The sequence below is a fragment of the Nyctereutes procyonoides genome, unplaced genomic scaffold (assembly GCF_905146905.1).
Source record: "Nyctereutes procyonoides isolate TBG_1078 unplaced genomic scaffold, NYPRO_anot_genome, whole genome shotgun sequence".
Lineage (NCBI taxonomy): Eukaryota > Metazoa > Chordata > Mammalia > Carnivora > Canidae > Nyctereutes > Nyctereutes procyonoides.
In genome coordinates, this window is record NW_026575131.1 from 7,461,138 (window position 1) to 7,488,699 (window position 27,562).

Genomic DNA, 27,562 nt, shown 5'->3' on the forward strand with positions numbered 1-27,562 from the left:
TAGGTTCAAGGTATTTTTTCCCCACATCCTCAGATGTTTGTTTGAGTATGTTTAATTCTGTCTGGAGTGCTGACTTAAAATTTTCCTCTATTTCATGGTTGATTTCATGGCCATTGATATGCGGGGAATTTTTTTTTCTTTTCTTTCTTTTTTTTTTTAAGATTTTATCCATTTATTCATGAGAGACAAAGAAAGAAGGCAGAGACATAGGCAGAGGGAGAAGCAGGCTCCTTGCAGGGAGCCCAATGTGGGAGCCATCCTAGAACTTCAGGATCATGCCCTGAACCGAAGGCAGGTGCTCAACCACTGAGCACCTACCATCCCCATATATGGGGAATTTCTATTCCTGATTTTCTGCAGTAGTTCTATATGGACTTGACTTTTCTCATGTTCATGTTCTTGGGTATTTTATAATACTCCCAACTTAATAGTGCCCACTTTTGCCAATATGGCCAAGGCCAGGTATTTTTTTTTTAAAGATTTTATTTAGTCATGACACACACAAACACACACACACACACACACACACACACACACACAGAGAGAGAGAGAGAGAGAGAGAGAGAGAGAGAGAATACATTTATATCCTATGTAGGTGAATGTTTCATGTTCATTTGAAAAGAATTATATTTTGCAGTTGTTCAGTGCAGTGTTTTACAAGTGTTGATTGAGCCAAGTCAATAGTGTTCAGATCTCTACATCTTTATTAATATTTTGTATAGTGTTTTAACATTAGTGAGCAAGAGAGAGAAAGAGAGAGAGAGAGAGGCAGAGACACAGGCAGAGGGAGAAGCAGGCTCCATGCAGAGAGCCTGACGTGGGACTTGATCCTGGGTCTCCAGGATCAGGCCCTGGGATGAAGGCGGTGCTAAACCACCGAGCTACAGGGGCTGCCAAGGCCAGGTACTTTTAACAGTGTTTTGTTTTGATGGTAAGGGGAGGGTGATCTCCCTTTCTCACACCCTAACTTTAGTTCTCTTTGATTTTGCAGGATTTTATTTTTCTCTTTTTTTCGCCCTCCACCATCTAATTGTCAAAGAATGCTTCTCCCTTTCCTTTTGCCTTTTTCTCCCCCAGAAGTTGTGTTTCAAACAGTGTCTCCTTTAAATTGGGCTTGTTGCTATAAATGATCCCTGCTCCTTTAGATCATATACTGAATCTCTTCTTTTTTGTCCCTGCTAAGGGATCTGTCTGAATCTTTTCCAGCACTTTCAGACTTACAGTGGATTTAAGCTTTCTGATGATTGCTCCAAATCACTTGGTCCCTTCACTAGCTTCTCTGTCTCCTATCTCCCCTACAGTTTTTCTCAGTTTGCCTTACCAGCTACTTACTTATAGTGCCTGTGACAGCACAGTAGTAGCAGGAGGGTAGCACCGGGATTAGTGATTTTTCTTTTTGTTACAGTTATCTGTAGCATCAGCATTTTCTGTCTTCAAGTTATGCAGGGGCAGGTTTTGTATAAAGTATATTCTCCCTTCCTTTTCTTTTCTTGTTTGGGGAGAAAATTGGGATTTAAGTAGCTATTCAGCTGTCACCATACTCAGATATTCAGAGGTCTTATTTCCTCTAATTTTTTAAAGACTCTGTGTAAGATTGATATTATTTCTTCTTAACTGTTTAGCAGAATTCACTAGTGAAACTATCAGGGCCTCAAATTTTTTTGGTAGAAAAGGTTTTTGATAATGAATTCGATGTCTTTTAAAAGTAAAGAACTGTTCAGTTTTTCTATTTCTGGAGTCATTTTGAGTAAATTATATTTTTAAAGGGATTTGTCCATTCAATCTACATTACCAAATATATTAGCTTGAAGTTGTTCATAATATTTCCTATTCTCATTTTTAATGTCTATAGAATTTGTGGTCATACCTCCTCTTTCATTCCTGATACTAGTAATTCATGTTTTCTCTCATTTTTATTCTTGACTAGTCTTGCTATTTTGTTATCTTTTTAATACCAAACTTTGGCTTTGGAATTGTATTGTGTGTACGTCTTACAACTTTGTTTCTCCTTACTTTGGGTTTAATTTATACTTCTTTTTTGCAGCTTCTTCAAATAGAAACTTGTATTTTTTACTTTAAATCCTTCTTTCTAATTAGGCATTCAAAGTTATGAATTTCTCTGTAAGTACTTTAAATGCATCCCACAAATTTTGATATGTTGTATTTTCACTACTGTGCAGTTTGAAATATTTTCTTTGACCCCTGGGATATTTAAAAATGTGTTGCTTAACTTATACATACTTGAGGATTTTCTAGGTATATTTTTTGTTATGGATAATTTAATTCATTGGTAGTCAAAGAATATACCTTGTAATTTCAATCTTTGAAATTTATTGAGACTTAGTTTATAACCCAATTTATATCCTATGTAGGTGAATGTTTCATGTTCATTTGAAAAGAATTATATTTTGCAGTTGTTCAGTGCAGTGTTTTACAAATGTTGATTAAGCCAAGTCAATAGTGTTCAGATCTCTACATCTTTATTAATATTTTGTATAGTGTTTTAACATTAATGAGCAAGGGATGTTAAAATCTCCAACTATGGCTGTGTTTGTCTATTCTTCCTTTTAGTCTGTCAGCTTTTGCTTCATGTATTTTAAATGTGTCATTAGGTACAAACACATTACAGATTAGATATCTTACATATGAACTGCCCCTCTTATAAACATTATGAAGTGTCCCTCCTGCTATTTCTAGTAATACTCTTTGAGTAGAAGTCTACTCCAATATTAATATACCAAAGCCACTTTTCTTATGCTTGGTGTTTACACAGTATATCTTTGTTTTACACTTTATCTGTGTCTTTAAAGTGTGTCTCTTTTTAGAAAGCTTACAGTTGAGTCTTGCTTTTTTACTCAGTCTGATAATCTCTGCCTTTTATTTGGAATATTTGGCCTATTTGCATTTAGTGTAATTATTGACATGGGTGGGTATAAGTTTACCATTTCATGTTTTCTTTTTGTCCCTCCAGAATTTGGGGGGGGGGATTGTTTGTTTATTCTGTTGTGGTTTTTTTTTTTTGCCTTCTTTTGAGTAAATCAATATTTTAAAATATTCAATCATATTTTACCTAAGCTTTGTAGCTCCACTCTTACTATTTTCTAAGCAGGTGGGCCAAAAATACACATCCATAACTCATCAAACCCTACCTAGAGTTAATAGTGTATCACTTAATCCTGCCGCCATACATCTGACACTTTCACTTCTGATGACCATTTTGACATTTTCTGTCTCAAAACAGAATTCAGGACTTAACTATATCAATAATTCCAAAATGAAAATAGACAAATACTCCAATTAAAAGACATAGCTAATCAAGACTGGATAAAAAAGCAAGACCCAATTATAAGCTGTCTAAAATCTCAACCTCTAGGAGAGGGACAAAAAGTATCACAGAAGGGATCAAGGGATATGTGGGTAAGGACCACAAACCTCAGTGCTGGGATCATAGCATGACAAAATCTGATCCCTGTGAGAAGTGCATGTTGCCTTTCTGGCTCATTTCCTAGGTATGCTGGGATATCCCATTGAATAATCTGCCATCTAATTAGGCATTTTCCAAATATCACTCATCAGAAAGCAAGCCCAGCTCCTTCTGAGCAAGGTGAGGTGGCTATACATTCACTTGCAATTTCTCTAAATCATAGAGGCTCTTAAGGAGAATCAGCCTGATCCACATGCCCAACAGGGGTACAGAGCAGATTTACCTGCTGGGTACATGGGAAGGTAAACCAGAAAAGACTACAGTCAGGTTGTACCACCTATAAGCTGTGTGACCTTGGGCGAACCACTTCAGGCTCTGAGTTATGGGATCCTTATCTGCAATGGGCACGGTAAAGCCTAGGGCTCCTGTTTATGTGAACAGTACCCTTTGCAGTAGAGCAGTGCAGATTCTGCACAGCCACAAGTGGAGGCCCTGATACAGCCTACCTTGCAGCGGTGCTGTGAGCATTTTGTGAGGTAGAGTATTAATAACAACCATCCCAGGAGATCCCTGGGTGGCTCAGCAGTTTGGTGCCTGCCTTTGGCCCACTGCGCCATCCTGGAGTCCCGGGATCGAGTCCCACATCGGGCTCCCGGCATGGAGCCTGCTTCTCTCTCTGCCTGTGTCTCTGCCTCTCTCTCTCTCTATCACGAATAAATAAATAAAATATTAAAAAAAATAACAATCATCCCAGAGCCTGACAATTGAGACAGAGTAAATCAATTAAGGTCCATCTATCCAGTGGAATACAACATAGCCATTAAAACTCATGATTGAGATCTCTGTTTACTGAAGCAGAAAGTTCCTTGTGCTTTATTATATATGGGAAATGCAGCCTACAGAATACCAAGGATAATTTGATCTTGTTTCCATCAACACAAATATGGATATATATGCACAAAAAAAAAAAATCCTGACAGAAGAACCCCAAAGTGTCAGATTTGGAGCACAGAGTTTTTCCTTTGTTCAGATTTCCACATTTTTCTATCATGAATATGCTTTCAATTTGAGATTAGAAAAAAAATAAAATTTATTTTTAGTTGGCTCTTTTCCTTTCCATCTATGATGCTTCTCTGAATTTTAACTATAAAATTGAAATAATGATAAAAAGAAAAAAATAGTGCTGCATATATCTTATTCCACTCAACACCTAAGGTAGGAACTAGGACGTTCATTTCTTAGAGGAAGAAATGGATTCTTGGAGAGAGCAGTGCTCTGGTACAGAAGGTAATGCTCTCTATTCACAGGGCTGCCCTGTGGTTTCATGCCAGGAAGGAGCATGGGTGTTTGATGAAGTTTCAGGTACCCACAGTGGGCAGTAGGATGGCATGGTCAGAGTGTGGGCTCTGGAGCCAGATGGCCAGTATTAAATCCCAGCTGTGTCCCTTCCAGCCTGTGTAACCTTGTATAAGTGATTTCACCTCTCTGAGCCTCAGCTTCCTTATCTGTAAAACAGGAGTAGCAAAAGTGCCATGTTGGAGGGCTGAGCTGATTACATGAGATAGTTCTTGCCCAGCGTCAGTACTTGCTGAGTGAGACATTTGGTCATATTAATATTCTCTAGACTAGCTCTGGACTCCTGGGTTCAACAGGGATTATCTTTCTCTCTGTGACATACATTATTCAGAGGAAGGGGGACCCTGAGGGTCACAGAGCAGAGCTTTGTGACCATGTTCCTGCTCTGATGTCCATATGCCCCACTCTGCCCAGCTTGGTGGGTTAGAGGGATGCTTCCCTATCTATGTATGCCACACAAAACAGGACCTGTGGACCAGCATTTCAACAGAGGCAGTGTGACTCCCGGGGGCGCTGGAGGTGGTTGCAATAAACGGGGGCATGACTAGCATCGAGTAGACGGAGGCCAGAATGGCTAAGCTCCCTGTGCTACTCTAGACAAACTTTTCTGCCAGACATTCTTTTAGGTGAAAAACTTTAGACTTAACTGAGGTTAGAATCTGTTTCTCATAAAAACACAAACTATTTTCATATTTTTTTAATAAATACACACTGAATTTTCCTAGAATTTGAACACCATGTAAATCAAGGCAAGAGTTAATTCACCATTTTGCCCAATCACCTCAGCAACAATAACTCTGCCTGTAGTGTGTTTGAAATAAACACACCTCAATCTACACTTAAGAATGTCACATTCAGGGCAGCCTGGGTGGCTCAACAGTTTGGCACCACCTTTGGCCCAGGGCGTGATCCTGGAGACCCAGGATCGAGTCCCACATCAGGCTCCCTGCATGGAGCCTGCTTCTCCCTCTGCCTGTGTCTCTGCCTCTCTCTCTCTCTCTCTCTCTCTCTCTCTCTCTCTCTCTCTGCGTCTCTCATGAATAAATAAAGAAAATCTTAAAAAAAAAAGAATGTCACATTCACTGTGATTCTGCATCTAGAATAGGGAAAGGGAGAGAAATTCTCCAAGCAGAGGGACGAGTATGTGCAAAGACCCTGGGGTTGCAGGGAGCAAGCGATGTTGCCAAAGCAGACCACTGCAGTGGGGCAGTGTGAGCTTGGGGGAATGACATGGGTAGAGAAGCTACAAAGGCTGGATAACACAGGGCCTTGGGGCCAGGCTCAGAATCCAGCGCTATGAGAACCTAAGAAAAGCTTGTCATCAGAGAAGGACATGTTCAGATTTGCATTTTGAAAGAAGTCAACCTGTACACAGAATAGAAAGGGCAGTAGTGGAGGCTGGAGGCCAGTGAGAGGTTCCTGCAGTCCTCCTGCAGTGAGGACTGACGTGATCTGAACTGCTGGGGAGATAGTGTTCCAAGGAGACAGAAGCTATCCAACCTGAGGATGTCTTGGATATGGGGATGAGGAGGTATCATGGTTCCTCTCCTATAGTCCTGGTTTGAGGATGGATGGTGGGGTGTTTTACCTTCTAAGACCTGAACTGAGGAGAGGAATGAGCTGAGGAGGCAGGTTGTACTTGCACTATGACCATCCATCCATCACCCAAGGCCTCCCTCGCCTTTGGCAAACTTACCTGACTCTGCCACCTCGGCAATGGGCACCCCCTGTTCATATGCCATGAAGCCCAGGACTGAGAAGATGGCAAAGCCAGCCACGAAGCTGGTGCCACTGTTGAGGCAACAAAGCATGATGCAGTCCCTGTGGGGAAGCAGCGAGAGGGGCTGAGGTCAGAGTGGGTGGAACAGGTACACTGCTCGAACATTCTGAGTTCCACAGCCACCCTGTGAGGCAGGAAGGCCAAGGTGGGCACAGATAGCCCCGTGTGCCCATTGAAGCCGTTGTGGTTCAGAGAGGTTAGGTGGCTGGCCCATGGTCACACAGCTTCTCCTGCATTTCTAGAAGATAAGGTGGGTCATGGACCAGAAAGCATGGAAGGGGGATGGGAAGGAAGAAAGCCTGGCAAGTGAGAAAATATACAACCAGCGAGAAGATAGTCAGGGACAAAGCAATGCTCTTCTCTACCTCTGGCAGGAGAGGAAACCAGGGAACGTGAGAGAGGAGTGCTTTCCTGGGAGTTCAAAGCAAGAAGGGCAGGAGAGGCCTCTGAGAAATGGCTGCTTCTGTCAGGGGAGCATCCATGGACTTTACACCAGAAGCTCCCACCAGCTTCACGCCATGCTACATACTAGAGCAGCACCTCACGGACCTCCCAGGTCAGTCCCTGTGAGGGAGCAGCCTCTGGCAGGTTGGGCTCCACATGGAGGGATTACCGGAGCAGTGACTGTCTCTTGCCCTTGAGAGGGGCTTACCAGCAAAGAAGCACCAGCATAAAGCTGAGACCCAGGAGAAATCAGAGTACAAATGATGGGGCTTTGCCAAGATGAAGACAGAATCAAGTCCTGGCCTCCCCTACCTCAGGCATTGCATCCTCCCACGGCTATACTGGGGAATCGGCCTCTTAGGATCTTCTCAGCTGCTGCACAGCAGGCATTTGCCAGTTAGGCTTATGACACACATGATGCTCCACTGCACAGGGAGGTGCTCCCAAGTGGCCCATCCAGCCTCCTGTCTCAGGTATGACTGGCCTGGGGGCCGTCCCTGTGGTGGTGATGGGCTGCCTCTGGTCACACCCTAGCAAGCCTAGGCCTCTCATTCCATGCTCCTTTCCCTGCCTGGCCGGCTTGTGCTGCTTACAGCAGTAAGAACTTCCTCGTGTGTGTTGAACCAGAACCTCCTTCTCTGGTGAATTTTAGTTCTGCCCTTCCTACCAGCCTGGAGCTCCATCAGGTTTGGGAGATCTGAAGACGGCGGCCCTACCTCCCCTTTGAGTTTTTAATTCCTTCAGTTAATCATCCCAGTTCCTCATCCTGCTGGTGACCTGTAATACACTCCAGCTTGTCTGGCTCCTCTTTCAAATGCCATGTCCAGGACTGAGCGTGAGACTCAAGGACACAGCAGGATTCTCACCTCCTCTTCTCCTGACAGCATACTTTTTGTAATGTAACCAAAGGTTACACTAATGCTGGTGACTGTGATACCCAGTTGCCTTGCAATGATTCTGAGAATCAAGGGCATATTGGGGAAGGCATTACCCTGGGGGTCAGGAGACATGGGCTCTACTTTCCCCTGCAATTCTTTTTTCTGGACCTGACCTTACCATATGGCAAAAACACTTGATAACAGGGTTTCTTGGGTCTTATGACAGATTATGTAATTTTCCAGCAAGCAGTCATCTCCCCCTACTTTCTTCCTTGAGGATGAACATAATTACCTGCCCCACTGGCTTTGGGCTTAGCCACATGACTTCCGTTGGCCACAGGATATTAGCAGATATGACACAAACAGAGGCTTGAGATATGCTCATGTGACTGAACCTGTCCTTTATGCCTTCTGTGATTTGCCAGGAAAGGAACTTCCCCAAGGGAGGCTGTCCCTGCAGTCTGCACCTCACCATGTTTATACACAAAGCAGATTTGACTGGCCAGGAGACTTGTAAGCAATAAAAGCAAATGCCTGTCATGTTAAACCACTGAGTTCTTGGGGGCTGTTTGTTATACAGCATCACTATGGCAGTGAGTGACTGATTACAGGTCCCTTTAAAGAACTCTTCCAGCACTGTGAATGTAGGTTGGGCTGGAAAACCTGAAGACTATCTGCAAGCCTGACTCCTCTCTTCCTAAAGGGAAATGCAGCTCAGCCCAGGTTCGGGGAGATTTATCCCTAATGTTGGGGTAAAGCTGCTCCTCATGCCTATTTCCTGATCCTGCCTCATCAAACAGTGGGAAACAAGGTGGTCCTGGTGAGGAAAGTGCTTTCTCTATATCCTTTACTTTCTGGAATTCTCCTGGATAATTTGAATCTACAATGTGCCTAAAACACTGTGTGACTGAATTTTGAGGCTCAGGGAGGAGAGTCACATACTCAAGGTCTCAGGACATCTACTGGTGAGGTTGGAATGTGCATTCATTTATCTTAGGCACTAAAGCCCATGCATTTTCCAGTAGCTGCACAAAAGCAATGCCCCCTAAGAATTAAGACTTTCAGATTCTGACAATTATCTGTGGGCACCCATGTGGTTATTGAGAAACAAATACCCCTTATTGCAAAGTCCCCATCTGTCCCAAGGTCTCCTGAGTGATTTTCTCACACCGCAGAAGGACAAAGAAGCACGGAGCAGACCTGACGTCCCTTCCAGCCTGGTGTCCCACACCCCAGCCCTCAGAGCACCCACACCTTCAAGCAGAAGGGGCTTAGTAGCCTGTGTTCTGAAGTGAGGATTTTCTCCTACTGGTTTGCTGTATTTCCCATCCCGCTAATTCCTTCCTGCAGGGCACCTTCTAGGTGAAAAGCTTATATAACAAGTGCTTTAAAGTTGGCAGAAGCTGAGTTGGGCTTTGAAGACCTCCAAAAGCTATTATGCTGTCAGAAGAGAGGGTACTAATTTACTCTCTCTGAGTTGGGAAGACCTGCTTGCAGAACAATTTGGAAGTGGAAGTAAAACAGGCGTTTGGATTTGCAACATCACCTAGGGGATTTGCCTTCTGCTGCTGCTGGGAGGGGAAAAACCTGCCTACTGGATGGGACAGCAGAATGGATCTGTGGCAGCCAGCATATTTTACCCACATGCTTGGTGGGGAAGACAGTTGCCACTGTCTCAGGACACAGCCTGAAGACAGGGAAGTCTTGGACAAATTCCTGTGAGCTACAGTTGTTGAGAAAGAAATGGCCATCTGTAAGTGAGGAATATGGGTGCAGGAACCAGAAAGGCCTGGGTTCAAAGCCATGTTCCACCACGGTCATGTGAACATGAGCAAGTGACCTAACCTACTCTTGGGCCTCAGTTTCCTCATCTGTATAACAGATGGCTCCTTCCTTGCTTCCTGACACATCAGTCAGCACTGTATTAGGCTTGAGGGATGGTGGGGAACAAGAAGACCCAGCCTGTGTCCTCATGGAATGGACAGCCGAGCAGTGACCAAGTGATTTCTGCAGTGCCCTGCAGAGAGGGCTCGTGTTGAATGCTGGCTGCTGATGTGGTGACACATCCTTCTCTAACATCCCAGGGGGTCACGCTCAACCCAGACCAGAGGACTGCTGTGCTATTGTCCCTGTCCATGGTTACTATTTTGTATTGTGGCTGACACAGCGCCACCTCCCTGTGAATGCCAGGAAGGTAGAAAGGATCTTATGGACAACCTGGCATGGTCAACCAACTCTCCAGCATCCTTCTGTGCAGGCTTACACAATACCACTCTGCCCACGGGCCCCCAGGAACAACAGAACCTGCTGTCTAATGGCACATTGGATTCCACGATGGATTTTCCTTATAGCACCTGCCCACTGTCACTTCCGCTGCAGTGCCTCAGTTTCCCCAACTTGTGCCAATCCTATGTGTAGCTCCTAAGGCACTGATTCTGGTGTTTCATGTTCAGCAGACACACAATGCACACGGTTTAAACGAATGGATTAATAAAGTGATCACAAAGCTAGCTTTCAGAGAGTTGTGGCAGAGTCCTGGAATGGAAGCCGGGAGACCTCAGCCAGAGTCCAGGCTCTACTGTGTGTAACTGGGGAGCCACCTCTATGAGTATTTCTTTCCCCATCTCAATGATGGGGATATTATGGGAGGAACTTCATCATTGCTAAAAGTTCTTTCAAATGCATGATCTCACTGGAGCCACACAGTGGTGTGGTTATTAGGTACAAGTCCCCTGAAGAGCTACTTATTATGACCAGGCCCTGGATCAGGGGTGCAGAGATCTCAGCAAACAGACCACTGGCCTAGAGGTAGAGTCCAGGGTGCCAATTTCACTTGTACCATGCCCTGCTTGGTGACTTTGGATGGGTTCTTGGCCCTCAGTGGGTCACAGCCTCATAGTAGAAATCAGGCTGCAGGCATGAGAGGCCTGACAGCCTCAGGCTCACCTCCCAACACAGACACTTTCCCTCCCTGTGCTGGGAGTAGCCACACTCAGGCGGCCAGGGAGGAAGGCTGAGAGGTAAGATGGGGCACTGGCCATACTCCAGATTGGACAGGAGAGAGCCCTCCAATCAAGTGAGAAGGAGCAAGAAGCAGGTTTCTGAACAGAAGACAGAAGAACAAAGCCTCACTGTCAGAAGGTTCAAGTCTGGGTTGAAGTCTCGATTTTGCCACTGACGAGCTATGTGACCGTGGGCAAATCACTTATCTGCCTTGGGATAAATTTGTGCCATACAGGGTGGGATGGAGGCCCAAATAAGATTCCTGGAGCGGATTTGTTTTCAGCCTACAATGCACTCTGATCACATTCATTATTTTTCTAGCTTCTCAGATAGCCCATTCTTTGACCCTAGGGCAGGGAGAGGCTAAGAAGCAGGCCATCTGTCTTGCCCTGGTTCTACATGGGGGGAAGACAAATGCGAACTAGCTGACAGCATGGAGGGGTTTGGTGGAGAGCTGGCAGGGCCATGAAATGCTCACCTGTAGCAGTTGTTGTTATAATTGTTATAACTTCCCAAAGCCGTCAGACAACCCAGGCAGATGGCATAGGAGAAAAAGATCTGCGTCCCAGCATCTACCCAGACCTGCAGGAAGGTACAGAGAAGTCAGCATAAAGAGAAGTCAGATGAGCTGCTGCCCTATTCTCTGAAATCCCCCATCCACACCTTATGCTCCACAAAATCTAGACAAAGCCATAATCAAACTTCCTAATCCTCTCAGGAATGTGTTTTAGGAGTTCTATTATTGGGGACTACTTCATTAAATATAAATGTCCTTAATTCCAGAATTTTCCAGAGGTTCACTGAACAGCAAGCGTTTGGATGTTTTAGGGCCCTGCTCCAGCTATATGACCTTGGAAAAGCTACTTAACCTCTCTGAGGCTTAGTCTCCTCATCTGCCAACTGGGGAGTGACCTTCCCTCTCAGGACTCTTAAGAGGATTCATGCAATATGGAATGGAAGCTCCTGGGACCCAGCTCATAAGCTAAGTCAGAGTTAAGCCAAAATGAGTGACTTCTTATCTTTGTGATTAAGATTACCATGAGTAAACAGTCCTAGGATTCTGCTCATGGGGCAAATATTTGCATAGCTTATCTAAGCATAAGAGGTGGCAGGGGAGGGATGGGTGGGGGCACCTGTATCTTTCATCTTTCAAAATAGATGCATTTTAGGCTTCCTGTGTGGTACATAAGGGAAACTACTTTCTTAGTCTCCAGGTTCCTCTCTGACAAAAACTGCTGTTGACAGCATGACACACACACACCAGGAATTATGATGGCTTCTTTAGCACTTTTCCCCAGGCTCTTTCTAAGCCCAGCTCCAAGAAAAATTCATAGCCAAAGCTAAATGCAGCCGATGAAACTGATGCTTGAGAATCAGGTGCCATCTAGAGAGCAAGGCTTTGTACTAAATACAATTACTGGCTAACACACATACATATATTCATTCATTCATAAAGGTTTTATTGATTTATTCATAAGAGACATAGGAAGAGGGAGAAGCAGGCTCTCTGTGGGGAGCCCGATGTGGGACTCCATCCCAGGACCCCGGGATCATGAGCTGAGCCAAAGGCAGACACCCAACCACTGAGCCACCCAGGTGCTCCCGGCTAACATTTATTGGGCACTTGTTATGTGCCAGGCACCGGTGCTGAGCTCTTGTGTATTATGATACTTGAATATTCACAACAACTCTACGTGGTAAGAAATATTATTCGCCTCCTTTTACAGCTGAGGAAACTGAGAAACAGAAAGGTTGAGTAACTTGTTCAAGACCCACAGCTGGGAATGGCAAAGTCAAGTCCATGGATACTGGCCTTTAGAGATACATGGTTAACCAATCCCAGAATTTCAGAAATCCTCTGGGGTAATGTACCATCCAAAACAAGCCTCTCTTCCGAGTACTCCTGATAGAATAGTTTGTTTGGTTACTGCTAGTGACAGGAAACTCACTATACCCTTATGTGGCCCCTTCTTATTTGGAGAGTTCTGACCATTAGAACATTTCTGAAAATGAGAGGGAATCCCTCTTCCCTGAAGGCATTCCTCATTCTGAGGCCATCCAGACCACACCTCCCTCTTCTTTGTGGTAGCACATTAGAGATTTGGAGAAAGCACCGGTGCCCTGTGGATCCTAGAACTCTTCCATCTCGAGGCAAAATAACTCTTACTTCCTTTCTCAGGGATTTGATTACAACAGTACAGGTCACTCTACCCTGGATTTGCTTGAGTTTGTTCAATCATTCAACAAATACATATTAAAACTGAGCATCATAATGCTGCTTCTCAACCTAAGAAATGAATAACATTTTTCTCCCCTCACTGGAGCATCTTGGAACTGAATGAGGAACTTAAATAGAGCTTTTTCATGAAGTGTGTGTATGTGTGTGTGTGTGTGTGTAGAGCAGGGATGGCAGCAGAGCAGATTGAATTGAGACAGGAGGAGGAGGAAATAGAAAGATGGAATACAAAAAGCTTTTTTAAAAAATGTTGCCACAAAGAGGAATTGGGAGATAGGTAGTGGAAGGGTAATTTAGGGAGAAATGTTCTTTAAATGTTAGAAACTTGAGGATGCCTAAATGTCAGTAGGAAAAGTCCAGTGCAGACAAAAGTGTTATAGATTTAGGAGAGAAAGGTATGCATTTTCAAGTCCTTGTATTCTGCCTCAGTTTCCCCATTTGCTACCTCAGTGGATTCTCTTTACTCCAATCCAGGGTAGTGACCTATACCAGGTACTCAAATCCCCAAGAGGAAGAAAATAGAGGTATTTTGCCTGGAGAAGGGAGAGCTCTAGTGTCTAAGGGCCCTGGTGCCTCTTCTGAATCTCTGATCTAAGACCAGGAGTAAATCATGTGGAGAAGTAAAACACAGTAGAGATGCTGCCCCAGGAAACAGAAGACCAGATCACAGGAGCAACCTACCAGGATGCTTGGCACTCAGTTGAGAACTGCTTCTCAAGACCCTCACTCTTGCCAGAAATGCCTCTGCAAATTAAAATGTCCCTCCTCCCAGACCCTTCACTGTCCTCTGACTGTCCAAGCCAGAGTGAGAAAAACGACTAGACTTGTGGGAAATCTGACTTTTCCATTGTGACTGGGCCCTGTGTCAATTGGTTCCTTCACTCAGTTCCTTCACCCAAAACAAGCCCTCTGTGAAAACACCAAGAGCTTTCTATCCACACATCCCAAAGATGTGACCCCCTTAAAGAATGATTTTCACTTGTGGCAATTTTCCTTGCAGTCTGCTCATTGAGCACATCAACACTAAAACAGACAACTGGTTTTGCCCACCCAGCATCCATCTCCCCTTGTCAGCTAATAGTATCCTAATTTTCTTTTGGGAAACTACCTCTTCTCCACAGGGAGGTAGCTTCAGGGGTGGTCACATGACCCAGGCCTGGCCAATCAAAGCATTTCTCTTGGCCAGAGTGATTGGTTCAGGGATGAACACAGGATGCAAGCCAAGCCAATGAAACTTAATCCTGGGACTTTTACTGGAGCTACTGCAAATAGGACACATCCTTTTCTCCTGAAGATGCTAAGCTTGTAATTACTGAGGATCATCACTGACTATGAGAGAAGAGCCTGTCTGAGAACAAAAACAATGCAGAGGAAAGCAGAATCTAGAGCAAAGAAAGACTGATATTGGTGTAATGACTTGAGCACCTGGATCCAGCCATACCTGAAATGAGACCTACCCTAGAACAGTTCAATTTCAAAGGCCTATAAATTCTTCGTTTTCTTAAGTCAATTTGAATTGCATTGCTGTCACTTCAAACTCAAGGAATTCTGACTAGTGCCAACATTAATTTCTTAGAAAAACCCAGGGGCTGTAAGCCTAAATCCTTCAATCAATCCTGAATTACTGATGAACCAGAATTTATTGAGTGCCTTTTGTATGCAGAACCCTGTTCCAGAATCTGAAAATACTACTATATGATTATATATAGCACTGCATCTCTGTCTGTAGGTGAGATAAGGTGAAACATTCAGAGGACAAGGTAGCCAGTACCTAGGAGTGCTTGATGAAGGGGACAACTAACTTGTGCTAGAGAAATCAGAGAAGGCTGTCTGGATGGAGGCACACCTTTAAGGACTGGAGAAACGATGAGAGAGGACATCTTGTGTCTGGAGATTCATAGGAGAGGGGGATGTGTTCTCAAATGATTTTTCTTTCTTGTTCTCCTACCTCTATGGTAAAAAAAAAAAAACAAACAAAAAACAAACAAACAAAAAAAAAAAACGAAAACAAACAAAAGAAAACAAAAAACACACCTGTCATTGTATTCTGATGGTTAGTATTAAATCAATACTTCTATACAATACCTTTTGTCCTCCCCCTTTGTGACACCAAGGGTTGGTTCCCAACTATAAGGAATACTGAAATTAGCCAGCAATCTCAGTTTCTTTTCCTTCCCTTTCCTCTAGTACCTTAATTAGAAGAAATACTCATTTATTTACAGTTGACATGTAAAGGCATTATGCGAACTTACTCTATTTTTCATATATACACTTCCTTCTTTCCCAATTTTTAAAAAGATTTTATTTATTCATGAGAGACACACACAGAGAGAGAGAGAGGCAGAGACATAGGCAGGGGGAGAAGCAGGCCTGCAGGGAGCCTGATGTGGGATTGGATCCCAGGGCATTGGGATCACGACCTGGGCCAAAGGCAGATGCTCAACCACTGAGCCACCCAGGTGTCCCCCTTCTTTCCAAATTTTTTTTTTTAAATTTTTTTAAATTTATTTTATGATAGTCACACACAGAGAGAGAGAGAGGCAGAGACACAGGCAGAGGGAGAAGCAGGCTCCATGCACTGAGAGCCGGACGTGGGATTTGATCCCGAGTCTCCAGAATCGCGCCCTGGGCCAAAGGCAGGCGCCAAACCGCTGCGCCACCCAGGGATCCCTCTTTCCAAATTTTTAATACTTGTTTGTATCTGCATGATCATAATGTACAACCATTACATATTATATAATCTATCTGACAGCCACTGTTTAGTGTGAGTTCTATGGGTGACTATAAATTTAATGCTCCCTCCCAGCCCTTAAGTTAATACTTCAGTCAGTTTGATGGTCTGTAGCTTGTTTTCCAGTAAATCCCTTAGGCAAGTCTCACAGGAAATAATATTTCCTGGCTTCTTGCACGTTCATAATAGTTGACCAATGGCTTTCGTACTTGAACATCACTTTGGCTGTATATAATTTCCTTGGTTGTCTTCTCCTTAGTATCTTAAATATCTTGCTTAGTTGTCTCCTGACACTGCATACTGCTGTAGAAAAGTCTGGTACCATTCTTACTCACTCTTTTTGTCTGAATGACCAAGAAGTTTTCTTCTTTTCTCTTTAATGCTTGGTCATTTTGATTAGAATAGGTCTTAATGTTGATCACTCTGGGTTGATTTTCCCAGGCTTGTGGTGTACTTCTTCAAGATACAAGCAAGTCTCCACTTTGATTTCAGGGAAAAAACATCTCTGAATTATTGTTTTAGGTATTTGTTTTCTTCCCCTGCTTCACATTTCTTCTTTGGGGGCTCATTTTTATGTTGCATCTTCTTTGTATACCTTTTATTATCACTTTTCCTTTCAGCCTTTAAATGATCTTATTTATTTTTAAAAAAGATTTTATTTTTCATGAGAGACACAGAGAAAGAGCAGAGACATAGGCAGAGGAAGAAGAGGAACCCTGTGGGGAGCTCAATGAGGGACTCCATCCCAGGACCCCGGGATCAGGACCTGAGCCAAAGGCAGATGCTCAACGGCTGAGCCACCTACGTGCCCCAATAATTTCATTTCTATCTGACTTTATTTTTAATTTTCCTCCTTTCTGTCCCTTATTTACCTCATATTACCTGTGATGTCTACTCATCTCCTTATTCCTTCTATTTAGTTATTCCTCCTGAAACGTTCTGCCTTTCTTAAGCTGTCCTTTGGTCAGCTTTATTTTCAAATCTCTTTATCTCACAAATTTATCTATGCTATTATTTTATCACATCTGTTGGTTCTTCATTTCTTTAAGTTTGTTTTGAAATACTAAGTTTCAGTATTCATCTGTTTTGTGGTCCTGTCTGGAATACATACATTATCTATAGGAATACTGTTATGCTCAGTATTCTTTTTCTTTTAATAGCTTTGTATGGGTTTTGACATGATCTTTTTCTGTTGTTCATGTGTAGGTCAGACACATTTTCCTAACCTCTTAACAAGGAGGTTTTCTTGTGGAGGAATGGGGGCGACCAGGGTAGACTTTCTAACCTCACAGTTCTAGGGTTATCTCTTCTGTTACTATAAAAAGTCTTGAAAACTATGACAGTACATTCTGAAATTATTGTTCCCTTCCTCTATTCTTTATTTTTTTTTAGGATTTTATTTATTTGAGAGAGAGACAGACAGACAGACAGACAGACAGCAGGAGCAGAAGACTAGAGAGGGAGAAGCAGGCTCCCCACTGAGCAGGGAGCCTGCTCAATGTGGGACTTGATCTCAGGACCCCAGGATCATGACCTGAGCTGAAGGCAGATGCTTACCTGACTGAGCCACCCAGGCACCCCTCCTTCTCCAATTCTTATCCAAAATTTCTCTTTTTGTTTCCTCTAGTGTCTCCATCCTGTTGAATTTGGATTCTGCTTCCAGTGATTTCACTCCAGTATGGGGTTCTCTCTTGCTATGGAGCTACAGCTGCTTGGTCCCTAGAGTTCCCAGGTCCCAGACCTGTGCCTGAGCTTCCTGCACCTCTCCCACTTGCACCTATAACTTGGGGCCCACAAATATCCTTCCTAATTTTGGCTGACATTCTAAGAAAGCTCTGCCAAGCTTCCTTTCCTAGAGTCCTCTCCTTCTAGGGGTGAAAATATGTTAGAGATTTGTGGATTTCCTGGCTCTCAGACTTCCAATTTCCCTTTGCCTTCATCTTCATCTCATGTCACAAAGCTGACATCATGTAGATGTTATTGGTATCAGCATTTGGCTCCACCTGTTCACATTTTGTGGCTCATGCAATCATCCAATTATGGATTTTTGTTTTGCTTTGTTTTACTATCCTGGTTTTCCTTTGAATGAAGAGATTCTGGAAACTTTTTTAAAGTTCTTTTTTCCACTCTGTTGCCATCTTGTCTCCTTGGTTCTCAAGAAATGTTCAGGGGGCAGATGAAACTAGATTGGTGTTGACTGGAGGTGAGGGAAAAATATCCAGGGTTGAGCAGTTTGGTAAATGGGGTGTAACAGTAGAAAATGAGCTGTTTTTTTTAAAGGAAGGATGGTGGTATGAAGTGGGGAAATGGAGAAGCATAGTTTTGGACAAGGCAAATTTGAGTCTTCTAAGTGATAAGTGTAGGAGACAGGTGGAAAGTCAAGGGCTAAATACTGCAGCCTGGGCTGGAGACACAGATCTGAAGTCATCAATATTTTAGCATTACCTTTTCATCTCCTTTACTCCAGATCCAAACCTTTCCCCACTGGCTTTTTCTATTTTCTACATGTGGAAAACTCAGGTTGATAAAACTTCTCTGCTTAGACATATGCTCACCGGGCATTCAAAAATCAAGAATCTTCAGGGTTAGATTTCTTGAAAAAGTCTCATGAAGAAGCATGATGTATCTTTGCATAGAGTCTGTATCATAAGACTCCTTAACAGACTTGCATAACTGAGGTGTGTCTATGTTCTTAAATGTATGCCTGTTACTGTAAAAATGCAACAGGGCTCCAGTTGTCAGCTTTTCTCCTCATCAGGGAAGGAATCAATTAACTTACCAGGGAGCTGCTATATTTGTTAAGATAATTACTGCTGGGCTATGCAGTAATAAACAATAAACCCCCAAATCTCAATGGCTTAGCACAACAAAAGTTTATTATTATTATTATTATTTTTTTGCCCACAAAAAGCCAGACACAAATTGTGAAGGGCCTCTCTTTAACCCAACTTAGCAATACAAGACCTCCCACCTTATGATACTTCTATGTCGATGCACCTTCTGAGGCAAAGGAACAGAGCCACCAGAGGTTTGCTTGGGAAGTTTTAAGAGCTAGACTAGGTTGTTGTGTGTATCAATTCTGCTCACAAACAACTGGCCAGAACCAAGTTGCATGGTCCCAACCTAAAAGCACGGAAGTCTGGGAAATGCAGTCTTCTAACTTACCAGGAAGAGAAAAGGAAATGGTGATCTGGTTGGTGAGCACACAGCATTATCTCTGCTACAGGCATTATACCAAGTCTAATTCCCTACTTCTCTCTTCAACTAGGAATCCGACAAGCACTTAGAGATCAAACACAATCATGGTGGCTACTGGAATAACTCAATAAAATGGGAAAAGAGAGGCTAATAAAACAGACTGGCAACATTCATGAACCCTTCCACCAGTTTGGTGATGCCTTCACAAGTGGAAAAGAAAGCTTAAGTTGATGTTTGTTGAAAATCTACCTTGTACTCAAGACCTTCACAGACATGATCTCAACGTTTATATAACCATCTCAGTAAGGTAAATACTATTTCTCTATTTTTATAGAAGAAGAAATGAATCCATACAAGGTCAAACAGCTAATGAGGGAGAGAACCCATAGTACTCTGGCTCCACATTTTATAGAGAAAAGCCAGGGCCTTCTGGTATGCTGAGTAGGATCTGGAGTCTCAGCTAGGATTTAAACAGCTCTGTGGCAAACAGGACAAAGGCAACCCCACCTCAATGAAAGGAAGACCAGGCAACTGAGCTCCATTGACCAGCATCTTCCAGGATATTACAAAGGGGGCAGCTCAGTGGAGAAAGGGTTTCCTTTTCTCAACACAATTTAAAGGGAAAATAATCTCCACAAAACAAATCCTAAGGAAGCTGGGTCAGTAGCTGAGGAACGGATCACTCCCCATGTTCTACAGCAATGAATGGGGGGCGTTCTGGCAGCATGAACGAGGGCGGTGCACATTCAGAGGTCTGGAGAACAGATTTGCATGGGAAGGGAGCAGAGCCCCTTTAGAAGAGAGGTGGTCCCGCCCTCTAGCTCTGGGGCAACCTTGTCCCTTTCATGGTTCCAATGAGCCCTGGTGCATGGTAGGTGCAGAAAGTAATGGATCAGAGTGGAATCAGCCTTCCCAACTAGATCCTTAGGGCCCAGCATCGGGCTGCACAGAGTAGGTCCTCAATGATATTAGCTGGGAGGAGCAAAGAAGGATGGATAGACAAGGACAGATTTTTCCCTACTCACACTCAGAAGCTACATTTTATCATGATAGATGCTCAGTATTGGCTGCCCTAGTCTACATGGAGATCGCTTTATACTTTGCAAAGCACCTGCTTATGTTCTGTGACCCACAGCCACCTTGAGGTGGGCATAATTATCTCCAGGTTAGAGACAGCTGTGTGCAGGGGCAGACACATACTTGGCCTCTCCCCACATTCACACCTTGGCCATACATGTAGAATGTCTTATCTCTTATGAGTTTGGGAGTGAAAGCTTTGTGTCTTTTTCTCACCTCTTGGAGAGAAAAGACTTCTCCAACTTGGGCAGAATCAAGGAGAGGATCATTGCACATATGTGGTTAGCATCTCCCTCTTTTTCTCTAACATGCAAAAGGTTAAAAAGATAATGTGTGTGAAACAGATATTCAACACAGTGCCTAGCTCTTGGAGGGCACTGAAGAAGTGCTCAGAAACCTAGCTGTGAGCTCTAACAAACAGTAGGTGTTTAGTCAACATTAATTCTCCCCAGGATTAAAAAATCTGGAAGAAATAAGTGCCTCTTCCCTTTTTCCCTATAATAAACACACCATGTGCCAGGCACAGTAACAGGAGCTCCTGCCCTCAGGGAGCTCACGTTCTAGCAGAAGAGACAGACCAGGCAGAAAAGCAGAGAAGAAGAAACACCACATCTGGTGGAGAGGAGCAAGCAGGGACTATGGGAGATGAGGCTTCAGAGCAGCTGGGCCCATGGCCCCTGCTCAGTGAAGGCACAGCTGCTGCCCTGGGAGACTGAGAGGGGACAGGAGCTAACAGCCTCTGTTTCTATGGTGTCTAGTGCAGCACGGACTATGGAAAGAAGCTCCCCTAGAAATGTGCTTTCAGGTCTACAAAGAGAGCCATCCATTTGAACAGAAGGGCAGTACCTCTGCACATCATCAAAGCTGATGCCAGCAGGCGGGCCTGGTATGTCCATCTCTGTGTCCTGGGGTTGGTGTTATTTGTGCCACTGACACTCTGCGGTCTCTGACAAATGCAGCATTAACCCATCCTGCCACTAGTAAGAGGAGGTGGTATGATGACAGTGATGCCAATATTCATGGCTCCAGCTCATCTCTATTAGCGCCCATAACATACCAGGGGCTGTTCTAAGCCCTTTACGAGTATTAGACTCACTGGTGAGGTTAGTGCAATTACTGTCCCTTTTATATAGGTGAAAAAACTAATGCTCAGAAAGATAAAGTCACTTGTCCATTTAGCTTTGGAGTGATGTATACACTGGCTATTGGGTGAAGAGTTAGCCTAAGGGACAAATGAGCCTCTGGAACCTGGGAGATCTCCCTCTGGGAGATCATGCCAAAGGTTTCCGTCAGGTGCCTGATTCCAAGCCTTGCTATGGCTTTTGTTTTTGTTGTTTTTTTTTTTTGTTTGTTTGTTTTTTCTTGCTATGGCTTAATGGAAAAGGTGTGAGCTTTGGGAATCAGGCACTCATGTTGGAGCCTTGCTTGTCCACTTACCTGCTGTACAACCCGGGGCAAGTGACTTTACCTCTCTGAACTTCAACTTCTTTGTCCGTGAAAGATACAGTGAGTATAAGGGACATAGTGGGGTACCTGGTAAGATTCCTTTAATCTGATTTCTTTCAGGGCTAATACTTCTCAACTATAACATGAAAACAAGCTCCTGCCTCTTCTACCATCCCAGCCCCTCTAGACCAGGTGAACCAGTCAGATTTCCTAGAGCCCCAAATACTGCAGCCACCATCACAAATACAGACTCTTATTTTCAGGGCCTGGTACATGGACACAACAACAAGGGGCAGAAGGAGCCAACATCTCATCACTCCCAGACTCCTTGCTGTCCCAACGCCAGGCCAAGAAGATACGTGAAAACCACCAGACCCAACAGCACATGCAGCATTTGGCTTTTGGATCCAAGTAGCCAGAACAGGGGCTTGGTGGCCCTCCTGGGGTCCACAACCCACAGCCCTTTGTTTCTTTAACATTTTCTTTTCATACAGACAACCACACACAGACACACAAACACACATACACAACACAACTTTTGTAAGCAAAGCCTTCGATTGAGGCTAAAACATAACTTATATGGCCCGGCAGAAAATAGCTGAGTTAAGCTCTTTCTTTTCTCCTTTTATATTGGTAAAGATTCTCAAAAGATTAAAAGTAGGTTAGGAGAATAATACAACAGCTGTGTTTCCAGTGTGTACCTGACAACGGCTTTTGTAGAAGTGAATAATTACATGAAAATCACTTCCTTCCCACCTCTTTCTCAGCCCCCTCTGGGTTGCTAGGCGCCCTCTCTCCTTCTTTCGGCTAATGCCACATACAGAAGCTGATGAATACAGTATGGCCATTATGAGGGAAGGGAGTCGGGAGGGAGAAGGATTCAAATGCTCCCTCCCTGGTGGATTCAATGGTGGGGAGAGGGCTTTGGGGGAGTCCACTCTGGATATATTTAAATGCTAATGCACTGGGCAGGCGGGCAGGGCCAGTGGGAACAGTGGTGGGAAGGGGCAGAAGCTCTTGGCCTGGAAGCCCCACTGGAAATATGTTCTGCAGCCTCTGGCTTTGGAGCCAAGCACTTCCCTGGGCAGCCGGCCCCGGGCGCTGACTGGGGCCCTGCCAACAGCCCTGCCAGTAAAGTGTCATTGGGCTGAAGGGTTGCACTGCGGGCGGTAAGGAGCGGTTCAGTTCTGCGGGGGGAGCCTGGGTGTGTAGGCTAACCCTGGTGGCCCTTTTGTGTGGAACAGGGAGCAGGGTCACTGTGGCTGGGGCTCTGCCCAGAGGCTGGACAGCCATGTCCCAGTCACAGAACACTGAGGGAATGGATGGGTTGTTGTTGGCAGTAGGCAAATGGCAATGACCTCCATGCCTTATGTGTTAGAATCCAGAGGCCTGTGCATGTCTATGCCTTAATCCATCACATGAGACCACTGAACTCCATTTTACCAAATGGCTAAACAGAGGAGGTTCTGAGCAGTAGAAAGCATGAGCAAGACCTGAAGATAGCACGTGCCCTGCCCTGAGCTATTCTCAGGACTGTCCATGCACCCTCAGGGGGTTGCATTTTAGGCCAACAGTGTTCCTCTAAGGGGATGCAACTAGCATTTTAGACAGGACAAATCACTGTGCAAAATGTCCTGTTCACTGCAGGGGGGTTAGCTTCACTGCCTCCCACTCTCTCAGTGCTAGAGGTAGCCCCAGTCATCACAGAAACCAGAATCAGACTCCAATGTGTTTCTAATGATCCTATCTAGCCCTGGTTGAGAATCACTGAGGCAGGAGGAATCTGAAGTGGCATCGGTGGTGAGGCTGCAGAACCCACATCCCATCACTGAGAGCACAAGGCCAGGGACTTCTGGGCCAAACCAGACATCAGCTCCAACCAAGCCCCAAACTTGCACATTCTCCTGTGTCAGCTGAGCAAGCAGCCAAGATGAAGTCTCATCATCTCCTGCCATAACCACTTCTCTCCTTTAATAATCATGAAGCTGGTTCAAGGCAGAGAGCCAGGGAAAGAAAGGACTCCTCATGCCAGGATGCTCTATTCCCTGGGAGAGCCAAATGGCCACATATACTCCAGTCTGTAGAAAGGGCTCCCTTGGGGGGAAAGTGATAAAGAAAACAGCCACAGTTGGTGAAGGCAGCTACGTCTGCATCTGAACCAGAGACAAAGAAGTAAATACATTTAGTTACAGCATTATATGGTTTATTGTCTGTCTCCTCCAACTAGAACAGAGGTTCTATGAGAGTAGGAACTTTCATTTATTTTTTCATTAATGCATCCCTAGCACTTCGCATATTGCCTGGCACATGATAAACATTCAAAAATATGTGCTGAAAGCCCACAGCTGCCTAGAGTCTCCAAAACATTATTCAAGGCTTATTGTAGAGTCCTAGCTACCAGGCCAGGTAGACAATGTGCTGGACTGACAGGGTCAGGACATCTGGTTCCAATTGATAGTTCCTGTATGTTCTCCCTAAAATTCTTTCTCCTGGCCTCAGTTTACTAATCTGACAAATAAGGAAACTAGACTGTAATGGAGATGAAAAATATGTGGCACACATATCCCATTCCTAATTCCTGCCCATAGCAGACATTGCTAATCAATTTCACTCCTGTTCCTTCTCATGGCAGACATTGTTAATCAATCCCACTCCAATTCCTGCCCATGGTAGACACTGTTAATCAATAACATTCCCCCCCACCCACCCACACACACACATTCCTCTCATGGTAAATAAAGACTGATTGCTAATCATTCACAACATGCTCTTACCCTTTGTCCAGCTGTGGTGAAGAATTCACCACCAGTCAGAGTTAATAAGTGAGCTAAAAACTGAAAGATAGTCTTCCAGCCCTGATGTCCCAGGCTTATATAGAAAGGATATGTTTTAGGGTCAGTTGAGATTCATTTTCCTTGGGGTGTTTTAACTTTCCAGTCTTAAAAGCCCAGGAAGATACTGTGACACCACAGTTGAAGCTCCTGTTCCACTCTAGGAACAAACCCCAAGTCAAACACAGGAGCAGAGAGTCTTTATAAAGGGAAGAGGGGGAATGATGCCACACTCATGGAGATAGATATTTTCAGTGGTTTTTCAGCACTTGTCCTGGCTTGGAGGCTGGAAGGACAAGGAGAGGTGTTCTAATAGTGGTGCAAATGGTATCAGCAAAGGCCTAGGGGCAAAGATAAGAACGATCTAGGGGAAGCTGCCCAGCAGAAATACTTCTAAGCCAAGGAAAAGATGTAGACAGGGAATGGAACCCACCTTCCCAGACCCAGTGGATTCAAAGAGCTGGCATTTCGTTCATCACGATATGTTTGGCTGAAAGCTGCTCTGACTTTGAGTGGGGAAAATGCCTATGGAAGCCGTAGGTTTGAAGCAAGAAGTTGCTACTCACTCCCTCCACGGGAAACAGAATTCTGACAGTGAAAGGGAAAGCACTCAAATTCCTGCCCTGAAGAGCCTCCTGGAGGGGGATCCATGGTGGCGAGGGTGTGGGGATAGTTACAGCAGCAGCAAAGCTTTGTCCCTGGCTGAGAGCTCTAGCTCTAGGATGAGCTTCCTTTTGCTAAGTAGTTAGGGGTACCATGAGGAAATTCTTGTACTGCATTGGAAATTAGGGCAGAAATCTGTAAGGTTTTCTACTGCTAAGAAACTTAACAGTCAATCCCCTCCACAACACTTTCTGAGCATCACTTACCTGCCAGGGGTGGGGGATACACAAATAAATAAGACCCCCTATTCCCTGCTCAAGAGCTTGCAATCCAGCAAGTGAATGGAGAAAAGGAATTCAGACAAGCACCTTTCCTGGTCTACGGTATCAGACAGATCTGGTTAAGTGCCAGTTCTCCTGGGTGAACCTCAGGGAAGCTACTTCTTTGAAACTCAATTTCCTCATGGGTACTATGGTGATAACAACAGCTCCAAGGTTCCAGCTTTGTTTTGGACACAAAACAAGACAATGCATGTAGAGCACACACTGGCACCTGGCCCACAGTAAATGCTGCATCCAGTGGGAGGGGCTGAGTGGTCAGAGAGGGGTCATTACTTTGGGTCATTCTTGAGAAAGAATCTTTGAAGAGTCTGAGAAGCCAAGTAGGTGTGTCCCAGGAGGAGAAGTAGAAGAAAAATCAGCTATTCTAGACTGGCCGCAGAGCCCTGGCCTTCTCTCCACCCTGGAGTGACTGCTCCCAGGAGGGTCCAGGCCTACTCCCAAGCTCACACCTCCTTTCCTGGGCCCTGAGAGGGTAACTGGGCTCTGTAGGCTTTGCTTAGGACCTCTTTCTCTCTCTGGGACCACACCTGGGGGGCAGCATCAATAGTGAGAACAGAGGGGAAACAGAGGTGAGTGTATTCTTTTCTATCATCTTGGCAGCAGAAAACCATACCTCCAGATCCTCAAGTGCCTCATTCTCTTTGCTGGGGAACTATAAGGCTGATATTATCTTAGTCCTTTCAACAATGCTTTGAGCTAGGTATTATGATTTTCTCTATTTACAGATGGGGAAAATGAAGCCCAGACAGGCTGTGGAAGTAGCCCTTGATCACCTAGCTAGTAAGTGGAAGATTCAAACCCAGAGCCCTCCTTTTAAGCCTCCCAGGAGACTGCCACCATTTCAACCAAGAGGAGAGTGCCCAGGATGACTGGCCTCACAGGCCCAAAGTCCAGATAGATTTGGTGCCTGATATGCAGTGACCTGCCCACATCCACTTACATACTCTTCTCCTTCCACCTCGCTGCATCCTTGTCAAACTTCACAGCCCCATGGTCCTCTGATGCATACTGGCTCTCCTCTGCTTATCTGAATAGAGATGACAGCTTTAAACAATGCCAGATCCTTGGGAATATTGGCACCCAGAGAGCTCAGGGCAGAGGGCAGAAGCAGGTCCAGGTCCTGCTGGTCCAGGTGATGGAGTGAGAGAGCAATCACAGTGGCATGGCAGTCTGCCTTCTGCCTATAGACTGACACCACCTTCCCAACTACAGCAAAGTCTTAGATGGCGAGAACACATGAGAGATGGCTAACCTCACAGACGGACTAATGGGAGATCTGAACAGGCTGCCACAACACTCCCTCTCAAATGATGCTCCATGACTGTTGCCTTGACTCTGGGTCAAGCTGCCATGAGTAAGGGGCTGCCCTCATTCCTCATGCCTCCCTTAGCAACTTCTGCAGGCCACTGGCTTAAGAAGCAAAAGCAAGGGGATCCCTGGGTGGCTCAGTGGTTTAGTGCCTGCCTTTAGCCCAGGTTGCGATCCTGGAGTCCTGGGATCGAGTCCCGCATCGGGCCCCCGGCATGGAGCCTGCTTCTCCCTCTGCCTGTGTTTCTGCTTCTCTCTCTCTCTATGTCTATCATGAATAAATAAATAAAATCTTTGAAAAAAAAGAAGCAAAAGCAAAAATGATCATTTCAAAGATAAATCAAACATGAATGCTGAAGTGTTTAGGGGGTAAAGTGTGCTGATGTCTGCAACTTACTCCAAAATGTATCAAAAAAGAAATTAAATAGATGGATGCATAGAAGGCTTGGAGAGGCCTGTGATGAAGCAGACACAGCAAAATATTGATGGAAGAATCTAGGTGGTGGGTACGTGGGTGGTCCCCATGCAGGCAGAACCAACAAGATGACAGAGGGGAGGTTCCCATGTCAGCAACGGGAACTGGTGGGCTCATGGAAATGAGTCATATCCACAAATTAGGGAGGGAAACGTTTCTCAGAGATGCCTCAGTGAGAAGACATATGCTATGTGGCCAGTAACTCACATCAGCAAGGGGTAAACAGAGGCAATCCCTTTGCTGCCCAGGAGATGATCAGGAGCCCAACCCAGTGTCAGCCCCCTGCCAGAAAACATGGGGGTTTCCTGAGATTCCTCTGCTCTCCTCCTCAATGATTGCAAACACTCTGGAATTCCTTAAATCATCCAACTGCAATTAAGGGATTTATCTGAGTTCTTAAATATCATTTTCAGCCACAATTCTCTTCCGGA

General features: G+C 44.6%; 1 protein-coding gene across 1 annotated transcript in view; it reads right to left on the bottom strand.

Moving 5' to 3' along the window:
* Positions 1-27,562, bottom strand: part of SLC6A11 (solute carrier family 6 member 11) — a 130,227-nt gene that overhangs the window by 20,996 nt on the left and 81,669 nt on the right. The window contains exons 7-8 of the mRNA XM_055344737.1: positions 11,364-11,467; positions 6,477-6,601 (exon numbers count right to left, since the gene is read on the bottom strand). Coding sequence (XP_055200712.1) covers positions 6,477-6,601; positions 11,364-11,467 — 229 coding nt within the window. The remainder of the gene's footprint in view (positions 1-6,476; positions 6,602-11,363; positions 11,468-27,562) is intronic.